This window comes from Atheta coriaria, unplaced genomic scaffold, assembly GCF_025399875.1.
Source record: "Atheta coriaria isolate IRGN ID8LTWV9N9 unplaced genomic scaffold, Caltech_Dcor_3.1 hic_scaffold_6_pilon, whole genome shotgun sequence".
Classification (NCBI taxonomy): domain Eukaryota; kingdom Metazoa; phylum Arthropoda; class Insecta; order Coleoptera; family Staphylinidae; genus Dalotia; species Dalotia coriaria.
In genome coordinates, this window is record NW_027045448.1 from 5850161 (window position 1) to 5870711 (window position 20551).

Below are 20551 nucleotides of genomic sequence, written 5' to 3' on the forward strand. Positions count from 1 at the left end.
ATTTGTATATCCATTATTATCCTCTCAAAAAAGTAACATAACCTTAGTGCATAAGGTAGTGCATCAAAACATTCAACATCATAACTTAATTTATCAAATAAACTATAAAATGCTTATTAAACTGATACTAATATCCTAGTGTTTCATAATGAACGGTTTAATAAGCGCAGATATTATTCAGAACGACGTTCAGGTACAGGAATATCTCTTAAACTCATTTTTACCTCAATGTGAGCCACTTTATTCCGAAGTTGATGCTACCTGGACCCTTGAAAATGTCCCAATCTACCTCTCTGGGACACAAACACTATCCCTACAACACCCAGAAGAGAATTTGGAAAATGCCACAGAAGTTGACAGTGAGTCAACAAATCTAAATGCAATTACCTCCAGTATTTATCTGCCAAATGTACCCAATAGTAAAATACAAGTTTTGGAAGAGAACTTTTTAAATAATTTTAATAATCAAAACCAGAAGTTAGTTGTTAATGACACCACTACTAGTATTAATGATCAGATTGAGATTGTATCTGCACACAAATGCAAACTCTGTGGTCAATTATTTGAAAGATATGATACAATCATATCTCATATACAAAATGCACATCAGGCACATACTAAGCTGAAGAAAGATGAGGAAACCAAGAATTTATACTTGTGTGGCAAATGTGATGAAAAAAGTGTTGCTTATGAGAATATTGAACAACTTAAACTGCATATGATTGTTGTAAGTAAACTATTTTTATCTAAAATGATGTAGTTTAAATTTTTGTTGAAATTCAAGAGTCACAATTTAGTTGATAAAGAATCAGAGCAATCAGAGAATACAACTGATGGTGAGCTACTCAATGATGAGCTTCTAAAGAAAATGGTCCACAATCATGAGACAGCTGATAAAAAAGTCAAGTGTATGATTAAAGGCTGTGATAATAGCTTTGCAAGCAAAGAAACCATGCTAAAACACATGGAATATCACACGGAGGGCATGAAGAAGCGTTTCAAATGTTTAAAATGCGATAAGTTGTTTTTCATTTGGAGGACGTGCCGAGCACATATTTGGAAGGCGCATAAAATCGATGTTGGCCTGTATGAATGCTCAATGTGCAAGTCATTCAAATGTCTTGCTCCATGTAATTAAGCATAAAGCTATCTAATATTAATTTCCATATTCCTTAATTTATATATTTTCTAGATGATTTGTTGGTACATATGAAAATTCATAGTAATCCTAAGAATTTCAAACCATTTCTATGTTCGACGTGTGGAGAGCAGTTTAATCGTATGGCAGAGTTACAAAATCACTCAAACTCGCATGTTAAAGCGAAAGCCTGGGACGTAAACTGTCGAATTTGTGATAAATCGTTTGCAAACTTCAAGTATCTTAAGAGGCACATACAGTCAGTACACGATCAATACAAACCGTTCGTTTGTAATATTTGTGGGCATAAATGTGCGAGAAAATCAATGTTAGACGTGAGTAAAACTCATTTCTTTGCGTTTGAACCATGTACTAATGTTGTTGCTATTGATATTTGATATTTCAGTTACATTTGAGGCAACACACTGGCGAGAAACCTTATAAATGTGAACTTTGTGATTTTAAAACTGGCGATCATAATTCATTCAGAAGGCATGGCCTACGACACTCAGGGGTATGTTTATTTCAAAATTATTTGCGCATAACTACTTCATTTTGAATAAAATTTTAGTTATCGAATTACTCATGTCAATATTGTAAATACGTGACAATCCAAAGCAACGCGTATAAGTTACATATGAAAAAGAAACATCCAGGTAAAGGAGGCTTCTTTAGCTGTGCAACTTGTCCGTTTAACAGCGTTAATGAAAAATTATACCAACAGCACGTTGAGAAACATAAAAGAGAAAAACCATCATCTCCACGTAAGTTTATGTTCTAAGTCGATTATTAATCTGTGATTGTACGTTTAATTCCACAACTATTCTGTGGTTTTTTAGCTTCAGAAGAAATAGCGATCCTTGATAAAACAAAAGACTCAACAGTGCCAAACCTCGAAGACGAAGAAACGCAAATAGGTCTGTTTGCAGATCATCTAGAAGACACAGTAGATACTGGAGGAATTACAATCCCAGCTGTGGAAACTAACTCAACCTAAACGAAATTTTATAGAATATTTTCTGTAACAAGTTATGTTTTATTCTGTGTGTAAAAGACCAATATTTCTAACATGTTTGAATTGTGAATTCTTTTTTAAGAGATGAACTTACATTCCGACAATAGGCTTCGGCCGATGTTTGAATATAATCTTTTTTGTAACTATAGTTTGTACAACAAACTCAGTATCATCGTCGGATTTTTCCCTTTTAAGTAAAGCCAAAGGATGATCCAGCGGCATTTCCTTGCCAAGCAACAAATGATGACCGATAATCAACAACGGCGTTCCGGTTTTTGTAAAGTGCAGATCGCCAACGTACTGAGATTCATAGGATTCATCTCCGCTTGATTTCAAATCACCCTGGAGTTCGATGATGGCGTATGATGAATCCAATTGATCCGCACTAGAATTAACAAAAATACACTTAACATACAGGTAAAAACTAATCATAACAAAATTTACAATAAATTATGTGTATCGGAATTTTTTAAACAAGGGATGTTTGTTAGTATTCGCGCCTCGCTTTTCGTAGTAAATTGCTTCGTCTGCACCAGACATCGAACTCATGTGCCCAGTTTTCCTGGATGCAGAACCTCGTGGTCCTACTTCACCAGGCACTCTTTCATCTTCACAGTCAATGTCACTGGCAGCCAAAACCTAACAACAAAACTACACATTAGAAAAATATTCCAGAACTAATCTACAAACAAAAATTTAACATACTTGTTGTAAAAGTTGTCCTTGTTCTTCGCGAGTTTTATACATGATATCTGGTTCATCCTCCATCCCAGCTAATTTAGTAATAACTTTATAGCTGTACCCTTGATTAACCAAAAACCTCTGTCGCTTTCTCGAATAATTCATCTCCATTGTATCTTGCGACACCAACGTATAAAAGAATGCATTATACTCTTCAGCAATCGCTCCTTTCTTAGCTCTCAAAATCCTACCCAATCTCTGTGCCTCCTGTCTTCTTGATCCACCATGTGAAGATATCTGAATCAACACATTGGCTTCCGGCAGATCAAACGACGTATCAGCGACTTTACTCACAAAAATCGTGTTGACTTTCTGGTTGAATTTGAAATTTTGCAAGATTTGAATACGTTCGCCCTGCGAAGTTGGTCCATAAATATAAGGCTTATTCATTTTAATCGCATAATGTTTCAACGCAAACACATTATCAGAAAATACAATTGTTTTATCACCACGCCGTTCGTGATATTTAATGAGATACTGTGTAGCTCTAAATTTATGCGGATTCATTACATAGAGCAGTACACGTTTACTCGTGCGACATATAAGATACTCTCTGTAGAATTCGGGAGTCATAGGACACAAACTTCGGCACATTGCACACGAGCAATGAATCCTCTTTTCTGTAACTCCAACCAATTAGCTTCATACAGCTTAGGTCCAATGAGGAAATTCAAATCGGCGATTTTATCATCTTCACGAAGTAAAGTAGCAGTCAGACCAAGTTTTGAGTGTGATTGTACAATAGTCAAAACTCTACGAAACATTTTCGCTGGAATTGTGTGTACTTCATCAAGAACCATAATTCCCCATTCTTGTTCCTGCAGCCATTTCATAGTCTGCTCAGCTTCCCACGACCGACGTTGAGTGTGCGTGATCATAGAATATGTTGTAATTAATATTCCACAGCCCATTGGTTTATCTTTTGCTTCCGAAGTAAAACGGCAGATCATGCTGTCATCTGCCGTGCTCCACATTTTAAACTGTTGCTTCCATTGTTCAACAGAAACGCCGGAATTACACAAAACTAATGCGCGTTTCCGCACTGTACAGCAAGCTGTTACACCAACCAATGATTTACCAGCACCACATGGTAATACAATAACTCCTGATCGTGCACGACCATTGCCAAACATTTTTCGTAGACTTTTCTCTTGATAAGGTCTTAATACTGCTGAGGGTTTAAGGTCGTAGTTTATATCTGGATTGACTGTATCATTACGAAAATCGTACTCTGCTAGTAACGGATGTTCTAATTCAATGCAACGCTTTTGTATAACTTCAATCTTCTCCTGATTCACTTCAAAGAGACAGTGTTCAGTGATACTTCTTCATCATCTTCCTCATTGTCAAGTTTATCATAAAAGTTAGTAATGTCATCTGGGACTGTACTGGAACCTTCTTCATTTGTATTAGGTTTAGCACTGCTACCAAAACTGGGAGCTGTGACTTTTTCATTTATGTTGGTTTGTAATTCATCCACATCATCAGCACTTCTTCTCAATCTGCACTCTTGTATCACAGGATCTTTTAACAACTTCTGCAAGATTTCTGGATGTGGACTCTCAACAAAATACTTGTTGTGTTTTAAGACCAGCTTGACTTTACCATATGAAAGTGTACAAAGTTCAATAAATTGTATGATTCCATCTGGGACAGTGGTTTTACTCAATCTCTTAAGATATTCAATGATATCATGTGTTTGTAGACCAACTGACACAGCAGCATAGAGTGAATATGCTGTAAGTTTGTATTCATGGACAAACTCCGGGCGGCATACAGGTTCGGAAATAGCAATTAGAAAATCGTGCGCGTGTTTATATACTGGTGAGAATGATTCAAGAAAGATGTGGCCATTAGGAGCAACCCACAGTGGACGTGAACTGTGGTCGGGTTTGAGGGTCATTTCACTGCGGTAGTCTTTAGCGCCGAATTCATCTTCTTTGGATGTTTGATCACTGGTTTCGGCATTACGTGCCGCTGCGCCGGGGACGGCTGCACCGCCGTCGGGGCCATCGTTGGTGTCATCGTCGTCGAATTCTCGCAGTGCGGCGGCTTCCTCTTCTTCCTTACGACGTTTTTTAGATGATTTGCTTTCTTTTGAACTACCGGACCGTCTAGGTGGGCCCATTGTCTCGGTTTGCAGTTATTTCAAATATTGCACCACACTGCACGACGCAATTACAGCGAATGGGATGAATTAGTTTGGGGTTAGGATTTATAAGCAGGATACACACTGCTCTCGAAACTTCAAACAAAATATTTTTGTTGACGCATGCGTACTTATAAATAACCGATGCAAAAATACAAGAAAATTTGAGAGTATTCAGTAATTTCCTACATGCTTCTAATTAATTGTACAAACGGTGCGAGAATCTTATCAAATGAGTGCTGTAAACCCAGATTTTGCTTTTAATTCATCATCTACCGACACATACACAAATGCATAAAATAACCGCCGTTACTTGAATAGAAATATGCTTCAAATTAGTAGCTTTCCCTTTATTTTTGCGAATCTTTTAGAATTCACTACATTCACCTATTTTTATTTCAATTGTTTTAACTACTGCCATAATATGTGACCTAACAAGTCAACAATTCTGATAAATGATGAAAATTTGACGTAAGGTTGTGAAATGCGCGCGTTTTCCAGTTGATCGGCAAAATCCCAAGTAACGCAAGTAAAATGGAACGATGAGGGCAAAAAAAAAGTACTCACAGCTTAATCAAAATCGGCATTATCGATCCTCATCCACCTTCACCTTCGTAACATGAGCAGAATCGTGCATAAACCAAAATAAAAATCAACATCAACACTCATCAACTCGCACCATTACCGGTCGACTTTGACAAGAACAAGTCACGTAACCTATAAAGTCATGCACTTGAATTCCATCGGTAGGCACACGAGTGGAAAATAAAAGCATTAAACTCATCACAAGGAATTCAAATTCCATAATATGCCTAATACGTGACCAAAGAAGTATTTTAATCATTACCATTTGATATGTCACCACGAGTGAGCCACTTAGACAACGAACAATGCCGGCAGTGCACCAGCTTCGCTGATTATATGAAAGAGAATAAAAAACGTCTTGTAGAGGAACAAGACCGACGAAAAGGACAAGGCGTATGTGTAAGCACCCCTTTTCTTCCTTAAACCAGTAAACTATAATAATATTGTTGCAAACTTTGGTAATTTACTAAAATTCCATTTAAACTTTAAGGAATTTGTTGAAAAACAAATCAAACTTAAGTTAATATTCTCTACAGGATGCTGAAGGTGCTGTTGGATCCAGACGACCGGATTGTCCTCTTGATAAGGACGAATTAGGCCAGAAATCATGGGGTTTACTACACACAATCGCCGCCAAATATCCGAAGAAACCAAATGACTCAGATAAACAGGACATTAAGACATTTTTCAATGTATTTGCAAAGTTGTATCCATGTTCCCACTGTGCAGAAGGCCTTAGAGAGGAGTAAGACTTCAAAAAACATGCATTACATGAAAAATAATTTTATAATGTTAACAGTTTGAAAGAACATCCAATCAGAACCAATAATCAGGATGAGTTGAGTCAATGGCTGTGTGAGATACACAACAGGGTAAATTTAAAGATAGGAAAGCCGGCTTTCGACTGTTCCAAGGTCCACGAGCGATGGCGGGATGGATGGAAGGATGGATCATGTGATTAATTGAGTATAGCTAGTAGAGAATATTTAGGCGCAAATAAACATACCGCGTACTTGTTTCACCATTTATATAATTGCGTTTTCTTGCTTAGTCTACTGAGCGTAGCGGTGTGAATACCTCGTAATCTGCAACGCGGAAGTAATAATCACCCATCAGGACGGATTGAGAGGCGCTTTCACCGTCGTAAGTATGTGGGAGGTTTGAGTAGGAATCCATGTTGGTATTGCAGTTGCTAGAAATGAGTAAATCGGCTCCTGCGCCAAAAATCGGACCAAAACTGAAAAAATGTTTCTGCATCAGTTTTTGAAGTAACAGATTGGCGGCCATTTTGTTTTATGCTTATACATACTCAGGATGATAACAAATCGCGACAGTTTTCTTCTTAATATGAAATTGAGTTGGTGGAACATCCTTATTATTACATAGTGTAAACAAAAACGCTTTATCCGAAGTAGCGTAGTGATGACTCTTCCCCGGTTGAGTCTCCCATGCGGCATCACTGAATCCACCGCATATCTCTCCCTTGGCACCCAATACCACAACATATATTGGCGCTACACCGTCACAATGCCCGTGAAAAGCAGCCGCAGAGTATCCATGCGTGCTCGCCCTATAAACCAACCGCCAAGCCTGTTTTGGATTGGCGTACCAAGCATTTAAAATGCGCTGGTAGTGACTTTTGTCCTGACCTAGTATCAAAGAGCCTGGAAAAAGGTGTTTGGAGACGCGAGGTTTTAAGCGTTGATCTTCGCTGCCTTCGGAGAATTTGTTGGCGAGCGCCGCGTGCCGATAGCGCTCTAGACTGAGTTCCATTGGCACCGCTCCAGTCGGCTCCACTTCTTCGGCGAACACTTGACTGTCGATTAGTAATAAACGGACGTGATTTATCACTTGCGCTAGGTGCTGGCAGACTCGCGCGCGTTCTTCTTCAGTCCAGTGAATTGTGGGTTGCGTTACGCCGGCTTGGTATTTCGCCCAGTTTAAGGCTGCTCGCCAAACGTCTTCTTCTTCCATGCATAACTAAAATAACAATAGATAATTTTATATTATGAAGTTTAAAGTTCTTAAATCTTGATTATAGTTTTCAAAATTGAAAAGGAATGGGTGAATACTTACATAATCTGAAGAAATCAACTTGATAACAGCATCCTTCTTCAGTTGAAGAAACGAATTGGTCTTTACACATTCTATTGCATTTTCTCCAATGAAACTGATGCACCTGTCAACAAAAGCCACTGCTGCTTTGCCTCCTACAGTAAAAGAAGAAATAATTAAACAACTTTACCATTTACATACAAAAGATTTATTCTACTAGTTAAAATTACAGCTTATTGTAAGTAAAACTTAATTTAACTTAAATGTAATTGCTTCAAAATAGTTTTTAAGGTTGTTGGAGGTTGGAAATCAAGCAAGTGTTGGAGTAACGCCCTGAATCAGCGTAATATTATCGCCTTTGAGCATAATTCGTCCTAATTGTCTTCGGTTCTTAGTTTTCGTGTAATATTCTTCTGCGTCGTCTAACACCAGATTCATGTACTCGTCGAAACCGACAATGTGCCCCTCAATTCGCAAGTTAACGTTCTCGTACAGCCAAACTTGGACGCGTGAGCGATTCTGGAGGTAACGGAAGATAAGGTTGATGGGTTGGACCATCACCTTCTGTACTTTCGGTGGTTTGAATGCCATTTTAATTTGTTTTCTTATAAATTAAAGTTTAAACTTTCGGAAAACTGTTAGCGTTGTGCTAACGTCGCGTGAACGATCAACAAGAAGCCGACTTTTTGAGGTTATCCGGCGTTGCTTGAAACTGCTTGCAACTTAACGCGGTGTTGTCGGTGTTTCAAAAGTAAATTTGATTTAAACATGATTACAAATAGTGAAATTTAAAACTATTTTAACGTGAAAAACAGAAGAACAATTAGAACAACAACCACTTTGTCTATAAAATTAAGTTTTACTTGTATAAAGTTTCACAACAAGCAAGAAAAAGAGACTGCGATGGCCGGGAATCGAACCCGGATCAACTGCTTGGAAGGCAACTATGCTGACCATTACACCACCATCGCACTTGAAAGCAGTCATTCAAATATCTAAGCACAAACTAATATTAAAAAAAAATTGTACCAACCTCGAGACCTTTCTCTCATTTCCATCGCTGCAGCCATCAAAGTGCAAGCCGAAGCTTCAGATAACGTGGAAGTTACGTGATCTTCACACGCATTACGCAGTTCTTCAACACCCAATTCTTGTGCTAGTGTTAACATCTCAAAAACTCCGCTGTCTTGTAACAAAATCTAAGAAAATCACATGGAAAATTTTCAACGTTAAGACGCCATCTTGTTTGTTTGATTTCAGGAAAAGAGAGGTATAAAAGTAAGTGTAGAAACTTGTTACCCTTCCAGTGTACACATAAAGCATGAATTGTTTGAAGGTTTCAGGTGGTACTTGAGGCAATCTTATCGGGATCGGTGTACCTGGCGCACTTGGTGACACCGAACAACCCGGTATTCTGCATATTTCACCCCTTTTAGCTGTTTGAAAACTCTTGCACCTGTAAAGATCAAAGATCTCATACATTCAAGAGGTTAACTATTCATATAAGTGTCTAATTAATCTTTCTACTATGATTTTTTATTTCCATAATTCAAAATGACGACCAAAATTTTTTGTGATTCAAATCTGATTAAAATTCATCAGCGTGATTGAAAGCAGCGGGGGTGCGAAACGAAAATTAATTAAAACAGCAGATAATGAACTTTATTAATCGCCCGAAAGGCGCAAAGACGGAAGATAGAAAAGTTCAGTGGTGTAAACGGAAATTTTACATTTATCGCCACCCCCCCGCCTACTTCCGTCGGCCACCCGCCAGGGGGTACCAATTCGCGCGCAGTTAATTAACTTTTTATGCGAAAACCGGACACACGCAGCACAGTCCCAGTTTCACAAATTTCACAAAGTCACTGCGCAAAGGGCAGCTTCCTCTGTGCTCTGTGATTCCGCAACAAACAGACCGCGATTAACGAGCGTCGGACACAGCACTAATTAACCTTTGGGGAATTTCATCAATCGGACGCCGGGACGCTTTGTGCGCACGTTCGGTAATCAATGAAATTCCCAAAACGTCCCTTCGAAATTGGTGCCAAAATGGATGTGATTTTAGCGCAAGCAATTTGTAAAAATTACCACTACCAACAAATACCTTGCCATTAAAATAACGCGATGTGCGAATACGCGTTCTTCTTCCCTGCCTAAGATGAAAACAATATCCGCCGAATCGGCGTCCTCGGAAAGTCTCTTCAAGTCGTCGAGGAGGCGCGGGACGCCTGCCAACGCTTTGTCTGCCGGAAGCGAGCCACTACCGCGAGAACTCATTGTGTGCCACTTGTTTACACTCTTTATTTATCAACTAACACCCAGTCACTTGTAGTTTGCAAGTAATTTTAGCACAAAACTCAAAATTAACGAAGTAAAACGCAGGATTTATTACATATTTTACACTTTAACACAAGCAGACATTGTCACATCATAAATATAACTAATTTCTTTGTTATAATTGCTGTTGTTGTTATTGTTACACAATTTTAAAGAGTAGTCAATGTTATGTTATGGAATACAAGAGAGTCGCGAGGTTAGAATCTCAGTTTGGGACGAGAACAAGATCGCATTCTTTAACTACCTGTTTTCGTCCAGCGCGTTGCCGTCTTCGTCTTGCGGACTTCTTTGATGGCCGAAGACCAGACTTTCAAGTCTGCGATTCACACAATAACACATACGCACAGTTGTATCAAGCATCACAATGCTTATTGAATTAAAGTACAACAAAAATTACATTTAATTAAATTTAACTTTCAATGTATAATAATTATTTTAACAGCACAATGTATATGTAGGCAACACTTACTTCTTTCTCAGTAAAACGTTACATGTAGGTTTGGTTGCATAACTTAAAAATTAGAACCGAAAAAAACATGAGAAACTCAAGCTTTAAGTAAAAATATTTCACAGTTAATGTACTACATTGATATTTTCATTGTTTCTCCGATATAAAATTTTCTCAAAAACAAATACAACAAAAGCAATATTTAATCCACAAATCCAAAGATAAAATGCCAGTGATAAATGTTCCATTTTCAAAATATGATGCATGGCCTTTTCTACAAATTTAATTTTTTTCTCTCGTTTTATGCTAAGTCCATGATAAAAATGGTCCAAAAACATATTACTAACACCACTAGCTCTTATCCAATTCATCACTTCATTATACCCTTCATACATTGGATGTCCCTTTATAAAGTAGTGAGGTAAATAATAATGATTCAACTTTTCTTCGATTGTTTGAATGCCTATATCGACACGATTTCCAAATATTCCATACACTTTAACATACTGCAACAAACTTCTTGTCCCAATCGAAACTAAATCTTTTTTTGCAACAATACGCATGTAATTCAGCGTATATTCATTATACACACTAATGGCAACATTCCTTTCATAAACAATCTGCCCAATTTTACCACCGGTATTGCGATATAAGTTTGCATTTGAACTCATCATAGAAATATTAATATTTCGGTCAATAATATCTTGTAGTGAAGAAATGGGAGCTTCACGATTTGTATATGTCATTGTAACAATCAATCGAGCTTCCCAACAAACATTTATCATGAAGATAAACAACCAAGTAAATATATAGAGGGTTTTTATAGATTTTCTTCTTGGATTGTGAGGTGGAACTTCATTGAAAAGAAACCTCAAGGGCATCACACACGAATTCCAAAACGGACGAAAGAATCGTTCTTCTTCAGGAGCAATTTTGCCAAAAATTCCCCAGAAAATGCACGAAATTACAATCATACCAGCAATACTAGCCCATATATGAGGTGAAAATAACCTGGTCAAATTCATTGTATGCGAAACAATCGGTGGAGTAGGTACATACCAAATTGTTTCATCGTCAATGAAAGGATATGTAATATCAAAATCAATCGCGAGCGGTACCAGTGTCAATTCAAGTCCACCTAAAGCCAAATCAGCTTCGCGATTGTAAAGACGATTAAGTAATAGTGTATATGATCCATTGACGAGACTACCATAACCTCTAAATTCAAAAATGTATTGATGATGAAATTGAAAATAAGGTTGAAATACAAATTCCATAAGTCTGTAATCTATACCATCGTATTTAATACCATCTAGGTAATCTAAAAATGGTGGTTTTGCGTTTGTCATTACTATTATTGATGAGTTACGCCATGTTTTTGGTACTTTGTTGGGGAAATATTCACCAATTTGTATTAGGACCGGTGTTAAGTCTGGTTTGTTAATATTTTCTTCTTTATAAGGATAATAGGTGTAAACTAATGAATTACTCGTGATAATGATTACGTTGTAGATGTAAAAATCTTTTAAATATTTAAACAAATCTTCCAAAGATGATTTTGTTTGGTTTGTGAAGTAAATAATGAATTTTGCTCGTGAATTCCATTCGTGTAGTTGTTTTAACATATCGATAATAGTTGTGGATGTAATAACCAAGAAGTAGACGTTAACTGGAATGTATCTTGTCCAAAATGGTTCAAATGTTGCGTAATTACGCAAATTATAGTTGTAGATTAGTTTACTATAATTTGTTATTAAATAATCCAAATTTAAATGGTTGTTATCAGATGCGTACATCATTCTGTCCATTGGTGACACACAATTTGTCAAAATATTTTTTATTTTCTCTTCTATTTCTTCACTTTTTTGATTATTTGATGGTAATATGATATTTTTGTCAGCTGAAGCCATTTTTATTAATATTAGATAATAAAATATTTTGGATTCCATTTCGAACAATTTTTTCGTAGCAATAAACCTAAATTTTACATTTTTATATTTTTATATGATAATAGAATTATGATTCCAGTTATTTTGGTAAAGTTTTAACGACGCTGATAAATATTTAATCCATAATTCAACTTTAATAAAACTAAAACTAGTTTAAAAAGGTTTTAATATTTTTTTGATGGTTATCATCATTATAACTTGCGCATTTTGAGTATATACTAGTGCAATTTCTTTGTTTCTTTCAAAGCAAGCGAGTTTCACGCTGTGCAATAATGCAACACACAATTTTAACAGGATATGGCCGCCATTGAATTGTAGCGACGCGCGACGTTCGATTTATATCGCCTCAATGACGTTCGATGTTCGATGGGTTTGATGTATATTTTCGCGTCGTGCAAAAACTCGAGTGCTTGGGGTGCGGGAAATGAGAAAATATGGCATTTCTATGGCATTCCATTCACTTCCTCATTCGTTACCACCCGTCGCCACCCCCACGCAACACACGTCCAAACGGCATGAACGCAAACAGAAATATATTAAACGGATGTGAAATGCCATTTTCAACTTGTATGCGTTGGACAGTGCAATAACAAGAAGGACGTTCAATGACTTTAATCATTTCGCAATTTGAAGACTTGCAAGTAAAGATTTGCGAAAACGGAAATAAAATATGCATGAGCTTCACTCTTGGCTGATTTGACTGACAAATTCGATGAATGCAAGTGCATAAATATTAATGCACCCTCTTGGAATGCATTTCATTGTCATAATGAACATGTTTCTCGTTCGTTACTTTCGACTCACGAACAACCCCGGCTTTAATTGCGAGGACAAATCGATATGTCACTGGCATTCGCACATTCGCCGTCAATTAAGAGAGCTTCACTGGATGAGTTCACAATCGGCATCAAATGGAGTCCAGGAATCGTGCAGATGTTCGTTGTGTGCTAACGCTTTGTGATTGTTGGTTGATATTGAATTACGCTTGGATATTGTAGTCCATTACAATGCAATTGCGATTTGTTTGTCGAGAAAATAACAATTTTAATGGCGTACATCCACGAAAACATAGGCAACTTTAATTACACATCATTCAGAATAATATTTTCCAGACACCGAAATAATACGAATACGATACTGATACTGATACAAGAAATAGGAGTTTGAGTGTTACAAGAAAGTAATAAAATCGTTCGCCCCTAAAACGCACTTTGATATCGAGATTGCGGCGATGTCCGGCGTTTTCTTTGCCTACATCTCCCAGAAAAATCTAATATAACGCTGTTATCATAAGGGATCTTCTTTCCTAGCATAGTAACACTAACGCATTAGTCATACTTGTTCCATCTCAACTCCTGCAGACGCACTCTGCACTACTGCTTTGTATTTACGCCGAAATGCTTAGTTGTGTACTTTGGGCATGTTTGAACAGGTCGTTGCAGGAGGCAAGTTTTTGCTGCGTGCGCTTGTCGTTGGAAGTCACGTGCCAGCGAGGTAATAAGATCTGACATGGACATGGACGAGCACAACAACAAGGGTCCGGGAGCATGACCAAGGGTAGTCGCGGTAGCATCAGGGACAGTCAATCCACAAGGTCTCCAAGGACCGTCTTGCCCGTCTTGGATACGCTGCACCATCGAAAAACACGCGGCCAACCCTCCGGAAAACCCATATACATATTAAGTAATAATCTTGAGTCTTTATTTAAACGTTGGGGGCTTACAGAGTGCGCGTTCGAGTGAAATTAATTTGTATTTGATGTCGTGACCGGAATTAGAATTTTGAAAATAGAACTGGCATTTGTGTACAGAATTGCAGTACAAGGGTGTGGTAATGCATATTTTTATTTTGATTTGTTTTTAATTGCTTTTATTATGTGTACATTGCACATCTAAAAAGATATAATTAGTCGAGGGTTAACTACTTAAGTTGTCAAACGGAAAAAAGAGCTTATAGATTAAGCTGACAGCTAAAAGCACTTAATTGACTTTGAATAACATTAGTCTACACTCTCAACACATTCAACTAACGCCACCTATTATAAAACTTCCCAATTTTAAAAACATAACCTAAAAATGATCAACAACTCCAATTTTCATTCTCAATACCTCGCAATAATGAAAACTTTCATCCCCTATGGTTTATACATTCGTGTTCGGCAAGGAATACTCATGCTCCTATAAGAAGACGATTTGAAATTCAAATGAGCGCTATAAATGTATTAATTCGAGTTCGAAGAGAGAAGATTAAACTTTGTTCGTAGCTTCCTGCGTTATTCGTACTACCCCTATACCAGTATGAGTACTAGCAACCAACAGGGCAACAGTGAAGCAATTTCACATGAATTGCCAGATAGTCGCGCGGATCTGCTTTGAGTTGTGCGCAGCGCGCTGGAAGTTGAGTGGAAGAAGATGGGGAAACATTATTCACCCCAGATCGAGGGAATGCGTCTTGGAAATACCCAATTTTGGGTTGCTACACAACAGTTTCATAAAAATCCACCAACCTAGGAGGAAAATATCATATAGAAATTCTTTAAAAAACTATTCTAGTCTGATATAAGAAAGAAAATATTAATAAGTCTTTGAAACGTAAGTAATATTGTTTATTAAGCATATTGCGCATGCGCAGTTTTAGTTCTTTTGAATAATAGTATCTATAAATGTAAATTTAGATAAATAAGTCAACACAAACACTATTTCGACATCATCACCAAGCTTGTTAACTCATATCAACTTCACGCTTCGATGATTTTAACTGTCAAGCGCGTTTTCACGGAGTACGATATCGCATTCAACGATTCGAACTATACGCTCATTCAAAACACAAGTCGAAATAGTTGCACAAGTCGTCGTCAACTGAATGAATTCAATGAATATTCGCGACGTTACGCTTTGCAATCTACGATGCACAGGAAGCGAATAGTTATCAAGTTTCCTTACAAATTATGATACAAACTTTAACCATTCATTAATTAATTCCATTGAAATGTTTCTAGTTTTATAAAATTTTACAGTTTTAGGATTTTAAGCTTTTCTACAACAAATTTTAACCAATTTGTAACACAGCGTGTGTTGGTAATGAGTTTGTGAGCACGTAATGAACGCGATTACCAAAGACTAGTTGTAGTGGTCGATTAATAAATGTCAAGCGTTAGTGCGTGTAATTGGAGTTAAACACTGCATTATTGCACTCAGCGCGACACAGGCGCGACAGAGGCGGCGGAGGCGGGCAAGTGAAGACGAACCTTACCGTTGGAGCCGTTCTCGTAATGGAAGCATTAAACTAAAATTGCTCTTTAATATTCTATAATCAGATTAATGTTCGGTACGTCGAATGTACGCTCGTGCGACGAGGAAGGTTTGACGCGTCTTTCAACCCGCTGTGTAATTTAATTCAGTTCGGGAACTTTAAACTACGGAAACTGCCGAATTCGGAGTTATTTGATCTCATCGACAACGACACACCGTCCAAATTTATCGTCTTCATGAATCAATCTTATTTGATTCTGTCTCAAATATCAAAAGTTTTGTGTTTTAGTAACCAGTTTTAGTTTTTATTTAATTGCTGTTTAACACGTTCATAAATCCAGTAACAGCTCAATAAACATTTGTCTAGTTATCTAGTCATAAAGCATTGAAGTATAAATAAGTCTCTTTTACGTTTATACAAATTACGAAGTAAATGGCTAATTTCGTCGATGGTTTATTGTCTATAAAGCAATCTTCGCGTGCATAAAGCATTCCCGTCACATAAACATCCAAGTGTTTTGTTTGCGTCGGCGCACACGTCACTTCCGAGCAAACAACAAGGCGATGAATTACGTATTGGAAACGGATTTATCTCTGATTTTTTACTTTGAAGACAGACAGACTTTTAATTAATATAAAGTTATTTCAAGATTATAAAAGTACTACTAGAGGGCGCTACATACTAAAATTTAACCTTACTTTACTACTGCTCACTCTGATTAATATAATTTTCCGGTCATAATAATTGTTATTAAGCATGTCTAATGTAGTTAGTTGGCGTATGAAGTCGAATGTTTCCTCTGCATCAGTCAAATTCGTCAATTATGAAGCACTATGCCGCAATCAGCACAGCTAACCGCCGACGTAATTCGGTTGCCGGTTACCACGCGACGTGCACCCACGTGCAGAAAGCAGCCGTCGCTTTGCTGGCGATGGCGTCGGTTTGTGTTCGGTTCGTTTGTTACATCAGAGCGCGCAGGATACACCCTGCGGTTGGGGGCTGGTCGGCGCGGCGACATGTCGGCGACGCTTTCAATGGCAGAGCAGAATTCGTACATGCACTTATCGCGAGGATGACTGACACGCGTAATGCAATTATTTGCCAATTAGCGCAATTAGGGCAATTAGCGTACAAGCGGTACAAGTGAATTGGGGAAAACAAACAAATTCACGCTTAATAACACCAATAAGCCAATATTCAACTATTAACATGACAAATATCGTAAAATATAATAAAACATTATATAATTTAATGTTTTTAAAACAAAATGTTAAAAATAAAATTTTTGATTTACGCAAAAACTTACATAACAACAAATTTAATGATTACCAACTTGTAGTGATGATTATGAACCACAACAAGTTTTTATTTCATTGATTTTGGTAAAGATAAATTAATTTATTTGAAATAAAAGAAACTGTAAACATGCGCGAAAACTGCAATTGTTTGAATTTCCGGTAACATTTCACGACACATTTTCAACATGTAGCAGCTCATATAAATAATTTGCATTATTAGAGTCAACATCAGTTACACAAAATGCAGTCAGTGACAATACTATTCCTCGTTGTGCAGTTATATGTACTTAATTTGAGTTATGCCAAAATTCAAGTCAAAAGTATAAAACCATGTGAAATACCAAAGAATGACATCCAGAAAGGTTTCACTTTTGATTTACAATACAACGGAGATGCTGGAACCGTAAATGTTAAAATGGTTACCCCATTTACGATTGATGATGACATTGAGGTAATTATTTTGGAGCTTATTTGTTGTTATTGTTATTGTTTGGTGTTTTAGTTTGAAGTAACCGCTGAGAAAATGGTTGACGGAAAATTGGTGCCTGATGATTTCAATCTGCAAGGATCTATATTAGTACTAGCTGTTGCCCGCGACTTCGTTCCGGCAGTGTTTAATAAAATGTAATTCGTTTTTACTCTCTTGTTCTAGACATACTCGTAGTAAGAGTCAATTCTATCAATAAGATTAGCAATTTTAATTTAAAGAAATTAATTATATAAAGTTTTGTCAATAATGCACTTCAGCGCGCCATCTCGAATTCAACTATTTAACTATAACTATGATTGAATCTCAATGTCAAATTTTATTCTATAGAAAAGAGCTGTTTTGAGGATTTTCCCGGCAATTATTCGAATTTTTCTCACCTTTTAAACCTTCCCTAGACCTCCACGAATAATTCAGGACCAAGATAAGATACATCCGTTCAGCCGTTCTCGAGTTTTAGCGAGACTAACGAACAGCAATTCATTTATATATATATATATAGATGCAAGTGTTTTATTACCTGCGACAATAAAACAATAATGGCATCGTAAATAAACAACGAATTACAAGGGTTGCATTCAGGTCTGTAACAAAAATCTTTATAAAACCGTATCAAAGACTTACCAACGAAATCATTTTTAATACGACCCTGAATCAATTCAATGCATTTAATAGTTTTTCGTTTAGTGGTTGTGGTTTTATTGCGACATCGGAAGTAAATGTCAAATATAATGTTATAGTTTTTAAACTGCCACTCACTGGGGAGTCTTTCTCAATTAACAGGCGTCGTAAAACCTCGTCCTGCTGAAATTCGATTTAATTCTAATAATCCTTCCTTCAGTTCTTCCTCCGCCACTACAGAAAGTAAACTGGAAGTTATGATAGATGTTTTATACAGAGTGTAAGAAAAAATAACAAAATAATCGTGATATTTTGTATTTTATGCATTCTACAGTGGTTGATGTGCGTGCGAAAGCCCTAAACACAAAATTCAGCCTCTCTCCCTTTGCACGAGGGTGCCGACTCGTGTCTCGTGTCGATTGCCACCGCCGCCGCCGCCCCCAGTCGGTGGCAACGGTGGCGATATTCGTGTATATCGCGCGACGCTTGCCCAACACAGAATAACCGCTCTCGTTGCACGGGGTTGTTTCGTCGGGGTGAAATATATCGACGCGTCGGCGGTGTGTGCGTGCGTCGCCTGCTGCAGGTATTATTTTCCTGTGTGTGTGCGTTAGAATCGCGCCCCTGACGCCAGGAGAAGTTCAACCTGCGTTCAGCGAGAAACACTCCGAACACGCTCTGCACTCTCTCTGCTTGTGTACGCATGTGTCCTTTGCATTGGACCAGCTGATTTGTCAGCGTGGTTCTTTCAGTTTCGCCGAGTGCGCGAGCGCGAACGCGCTGGACGACTGCGCGATACGTCTGCGTATCGATCTGTCGGCGTCGCGGCGTGCAAGGCGACGCCATTTGCTTTGTTTATCGTGCAACGTGCGGCGAGCGGCGGCGGAGGTTGCTCTTCCCTGCGACGCGGCGAGACGGTGCGCGTCGCGAATATTATTTTTAACTTTCGCCGAAATTGTTTCGCGATCACGGTGCGAGTAAACAAATCCGAAGGCGATGCGTTGCGCATACAATGTCGTTTGCACGCGGACGGTTTTACGGTTAGTGGTGGTTTGCGTTCTCCGGTTGTGAATGGGATTTGTGGAGCTATCAAAGAGTTTTATACAAAGGTAAGCAAAGATTATTGATTGTGTTATTCGTTATTTATACGTACAGTTTGATTTCCGGTTGTTTTCCTTTCTTTTTCAACATTTTTGAAGGTTATTCATGGTAATTAATGGTTAATAAACTATTTATAACCCCAAAATGCTGTAGTATGTAATTATTAAAAGAAATGATGTGCAGTTGGTTGCATAGCACAAATACCGATTAAATTTGAGATTATAACTTAATTTTATCATTACTATAACCTCACTTTACAATAACCTCCCTAAAACGTCATAAGAAACTTTTATTTCTTTCTTTGTTATATTAGTTCGGTTAAATATACGATTTTAGAACGTTTTTCAAGGTATTTTTGTGTTATAATCATTTTACTTGTAATCACAGCACAGATTTTCCTCTATTATGCAAATAATATGTAATAAAACTCTTGTTTTTGAGCTTTTATGAAAGAAAAAGCTCATTTTCGCGCATGTAATCGTTTTTTTCTGCTACATCATTTTGAAACAACCCGGAAAAAAAGAAGTAAAAGGGTAAAAGAAGTTCTTACGCGAAGCATAAACGGTGAGGTGGCGATTTCCGTTCGGCACGGGACGCGGGTGGTCGGAACGCATTATGCCTCTCGGGCGAGCGACGATTACCACCCCCGCCGCCGGCAAAGTATAGGAATGTGTCCGGTCATCCGGGAACCGTTATGCGGTTTCTTATCATACCGGCTCGGCCATCAATCATTCTGAACTTTGACCTCGCGCGTATGTGCCGCCTCACACGTGCGCCCGTGCGCCAGATTAAATGGCCGCTGTCGGCCTGCAAGGCACACAAACATATGCCTAATACAATCCATTAGCGCGCCGTAATTTATTCCGCCATCACCACCCGCCGGGGCGGTGTGTTCGACTCAATGACGCTCGACAATATGTGCATTTTATAAAGTTCAATGCGCAAATATGCGCCGTTTGGCGCGATAAAAAAATATATATGTGACTGCAATGGCGGAAATAGTGCTTGTGGAAGTTTGCAGTCACTGAGTGCGTGTTTAAAGGAACTCCTCATGCGTGAATTTTCAACTATTCACTTCCAGACTTTAAAAATTTTGTATTTATGCAATTTGGTAGTTTTTAATTTTACCTAACGTAGGCAACCAACATTACAGTGAAAATATCACCACTTAAAATTGTATTGCTTTTTAAATCAACATAGACGTGATTTATACATCATAAATTATTATATTTGCACGAGCCCATTATATCGAAGAGATTAAAATTACATTGAGAGGTTGTAAAAGCTGAGATTACATCCTTATGCAAACATATTGTTTGACAAGATGTACCAATCCGTGTTTGTACGTGTACGACATTTGTTAGCAAACAATTTC

At 37.7% G+C, this 20551-nt stretch overlaps 7 protein-coding genes and 1 non-coding gene across 9 annotated transcripts in view; 3 read left to right on the top strand and 5 right to left on the bottom strand.

Moving 5' to 3' along the window:
* The first annotated feature begins 11 nt into the window (after positions 1–11).
* LOC135794888 (zinc finger protein 569-like) lies at positions 12–2538 on the top strand. The gene is made up of 6 exons (XM_065306370.1): positions 12–727; positions 785–1130; positions 1193–1473; positions 1545–1652; positions 1710–1902; positions 1978–2538. The coding sequence occupies exons 1-6, from the start codon at positions 149–151 to the stop codon at positions 2133–2135; spliced, it is 1665 nt and encodes a 554-aa protein (XP_065162442.1). The 5' UTR covers positions 12–148; the 3' UTR covers positions 2136–2538.
* LOC135794894 (chromosome transmission fidelity protein 8 homolog) lies at positions 2154–5752 on the bottom strand. Its single transcript, XM_065306378.1, has 2 exons — positions 5611–5752; positions 2154–2538 (listed from the first exon to the last, which is right to left on the bottom strand). The coding sequence occupies exons 1-2, from the start codon at positions 5628–5630 to the stop codon at positions 2244–2246; spliced, it is 315 nt and encodes a 104-aa protein (XP_065162450.1). The 5' UTR covers positions 5631–5752; the 3' UTR covers positions 2154–2243.
* LOC135794887 (general transcription and DNA repair factor IIH helicase subunit XPB-like) lies at positions 2399–5098 on the bottom strand. The gene is given in 5 exon segments (XM_065306369.1): positions 2399–2538; positions 2598–2792; positions 2859–3475; positions 3478–4200; positions 4203–5098. Coding segments are annotated over 4 exon segments (2349 nt in total). The 5' UTR covers positions 5023–5098; the 3' UTR covers positions 2399–2538; positions 2598–2603.
* Positions 5753–5886: 134 nt separating the features above from the next.
* Positions 5887–6661, top strand: LOC135794893 (FAD-linked sulfhydryl oxidase ALR-like). 2 transcript variants are annotated; one of them, XM_065306377.1, is made up of 3 exons: positions 5887–6021; positions 6165–6373; positions 6428–6661. In XM_065306377.1, the coding sequence occupies exons 1-3, from the start codon at positions 5899–5901 to the stop codon at positions 6588–6590; spliced, it is 495 nt and encodes a 164-aa protein (XP_065162449.1). In that variant the 5' UTR covers positions 5887–5898; the 3' UTR covers positions 6591–6661. The 2 variants fall into 2 exon arrangements, with proteins under 2 accessions (XP_065162449.1, XP_065162448.1); XM_065306376.1 differs by having other exon boundaries at positions 5893–6027.
* LOC135794889 (uncharacterized) lies at positions 6641–10331 on the bottom strand. The gene is made up of 6 exons (XM_065306371.1): positions 9788–10331; positions 8983–9139; positions 8717–8882; positions 7705–7838; positions 6938–7608; positions 6641–6865 (listed from the first exon to the last, which is right to left on the bottom strand). The coding sequence occupies exons 1-6, from the start codon at positions 9958–9960 to the stop codon at positions 6676–6678; spliced, it is 1491 nt and encodes a 496-aa protein (XP_065162443.1). The 5' UTR covers positions 9961–10331; the 3' UTR covers positions 6641–6675.
* LOC135794895 (probable small nuclear ribonucleoprotein E) lies at positions 7876–8390 on the bottom strand. The gene has a single exon (XM_065306380.1). It carries the CDS (start codon positions 8272–8274, stop codon positions 7993–7995), a length of 282 nt encoding a protein of 93 aa, XP_065162452.1. The 5' UTR covers positions 8275–8390; the 3' UTR covers positions 7876–7992.
* Positions 8583–8654, bottom strand: TRNAG-UCC (transfer RNA glycine (anticodon UCC)). The gene has a single exon. It is a non-coding gene; the product is annotated as a tRNA-Gly (tRNA).
* Positions 10332–18959: 8628 nt separating the features above from the next.
* The window catches only part of fz2 (frizzled 2), a 48039-nt gene continuing 46447 nt past the window's right edge, over positions 18960–20551 (top strand). The window contains exon 1 of the mRNA XM_065304332.1: positions 18960–19184. The gene's annotated coding sequence lies outside the window, so the exon portion shown is untranslated. The remainder of the gene's footprint in view (positions 19185–20551) is intronic.

Bases quoted from the DNA above. Each gene is read 5' to 3' on its own strand.
- LOC135794888 (XM_065306370.1), top strand. From the start codon at position 149: ATGAACGGTTTAATAAGCGCAGATATTATTCAGAACGACGTTCAGGTA. The intron at 1,474-1,544 runs GTGAGTAAAACT...TTGATATTTCAG, and splicing joins CGAGAAAATCAATGTTAGAC to TTACATTTGAGGCAACACAC. The intron at 1,903-1,977 runs GTAAGTTTATGT...GTGGTTTTTTAG, and splicing joins AGAAAAACCATCATCTCCAC to CTTCAGAAGAAATAGCGATC.
- LOC135794894 (XM_065306378.1), bottom strand. From the start codon at position 5,630: ATGCCGATTTTGATTAAGCT. The intron at 2,539-5,610 runs GTGAGTACTTTT...TGTTAATTCTAG, and splicing joins ATGCCGATTTTGATTAAGCT to TGCGGATCAATTGGATTCAT.
- LOC135794893 (XM_065306376.1), top strand. From the start codon at position 5,899: ATGTCACCACGAGTGAGCCACTTAGACAACGAACAATGCCGGCAGTGC. The intron at 6,028-6,164 runs GTAAGCACCCCT...TATTCTCTACAG, and splicing joins GAAAAGGACAAGGCGTATGT to GATGCTGAAGGTGCTGTTGG. The intron at 6,374-6,427 runs GTAAGACTTCAA...TAATGTTAACAG, and splicing joins GCAGAAGGCCTTAGAGAGGA to TTTGAAAGAACATCCAATCA.
- LOC135794895 (XM_065306380.1), bottom strand. From the start codon at position 8,274: ATGGCATTCAAACCACCGAAAGTACAGAAGGTGATGGTCCAACCCATC.
- LOC135794889 (XM_065306371.1), bottom strand. From the start codon at position 9,960: ATGAGTTCTCGCGGTAGTGGCTCGCTTCCGGCAGACAAAGCGTTGGCA. The intron at 7,839-8,716 runs GTTGGTACAATT...CTTTTACTGTAG, and splicing joins AATGAGAGAAAGGTCTCGAG to GAGGCAAAGCAGCAGTGGCT. The intron at 6,866-6,937 runs GTATGTATAAGC...ACATTTTTTCAG, and splicing joins GCGATTTGTTATCATCCTGA to TTTTGGTCCGATTTTTGGCG.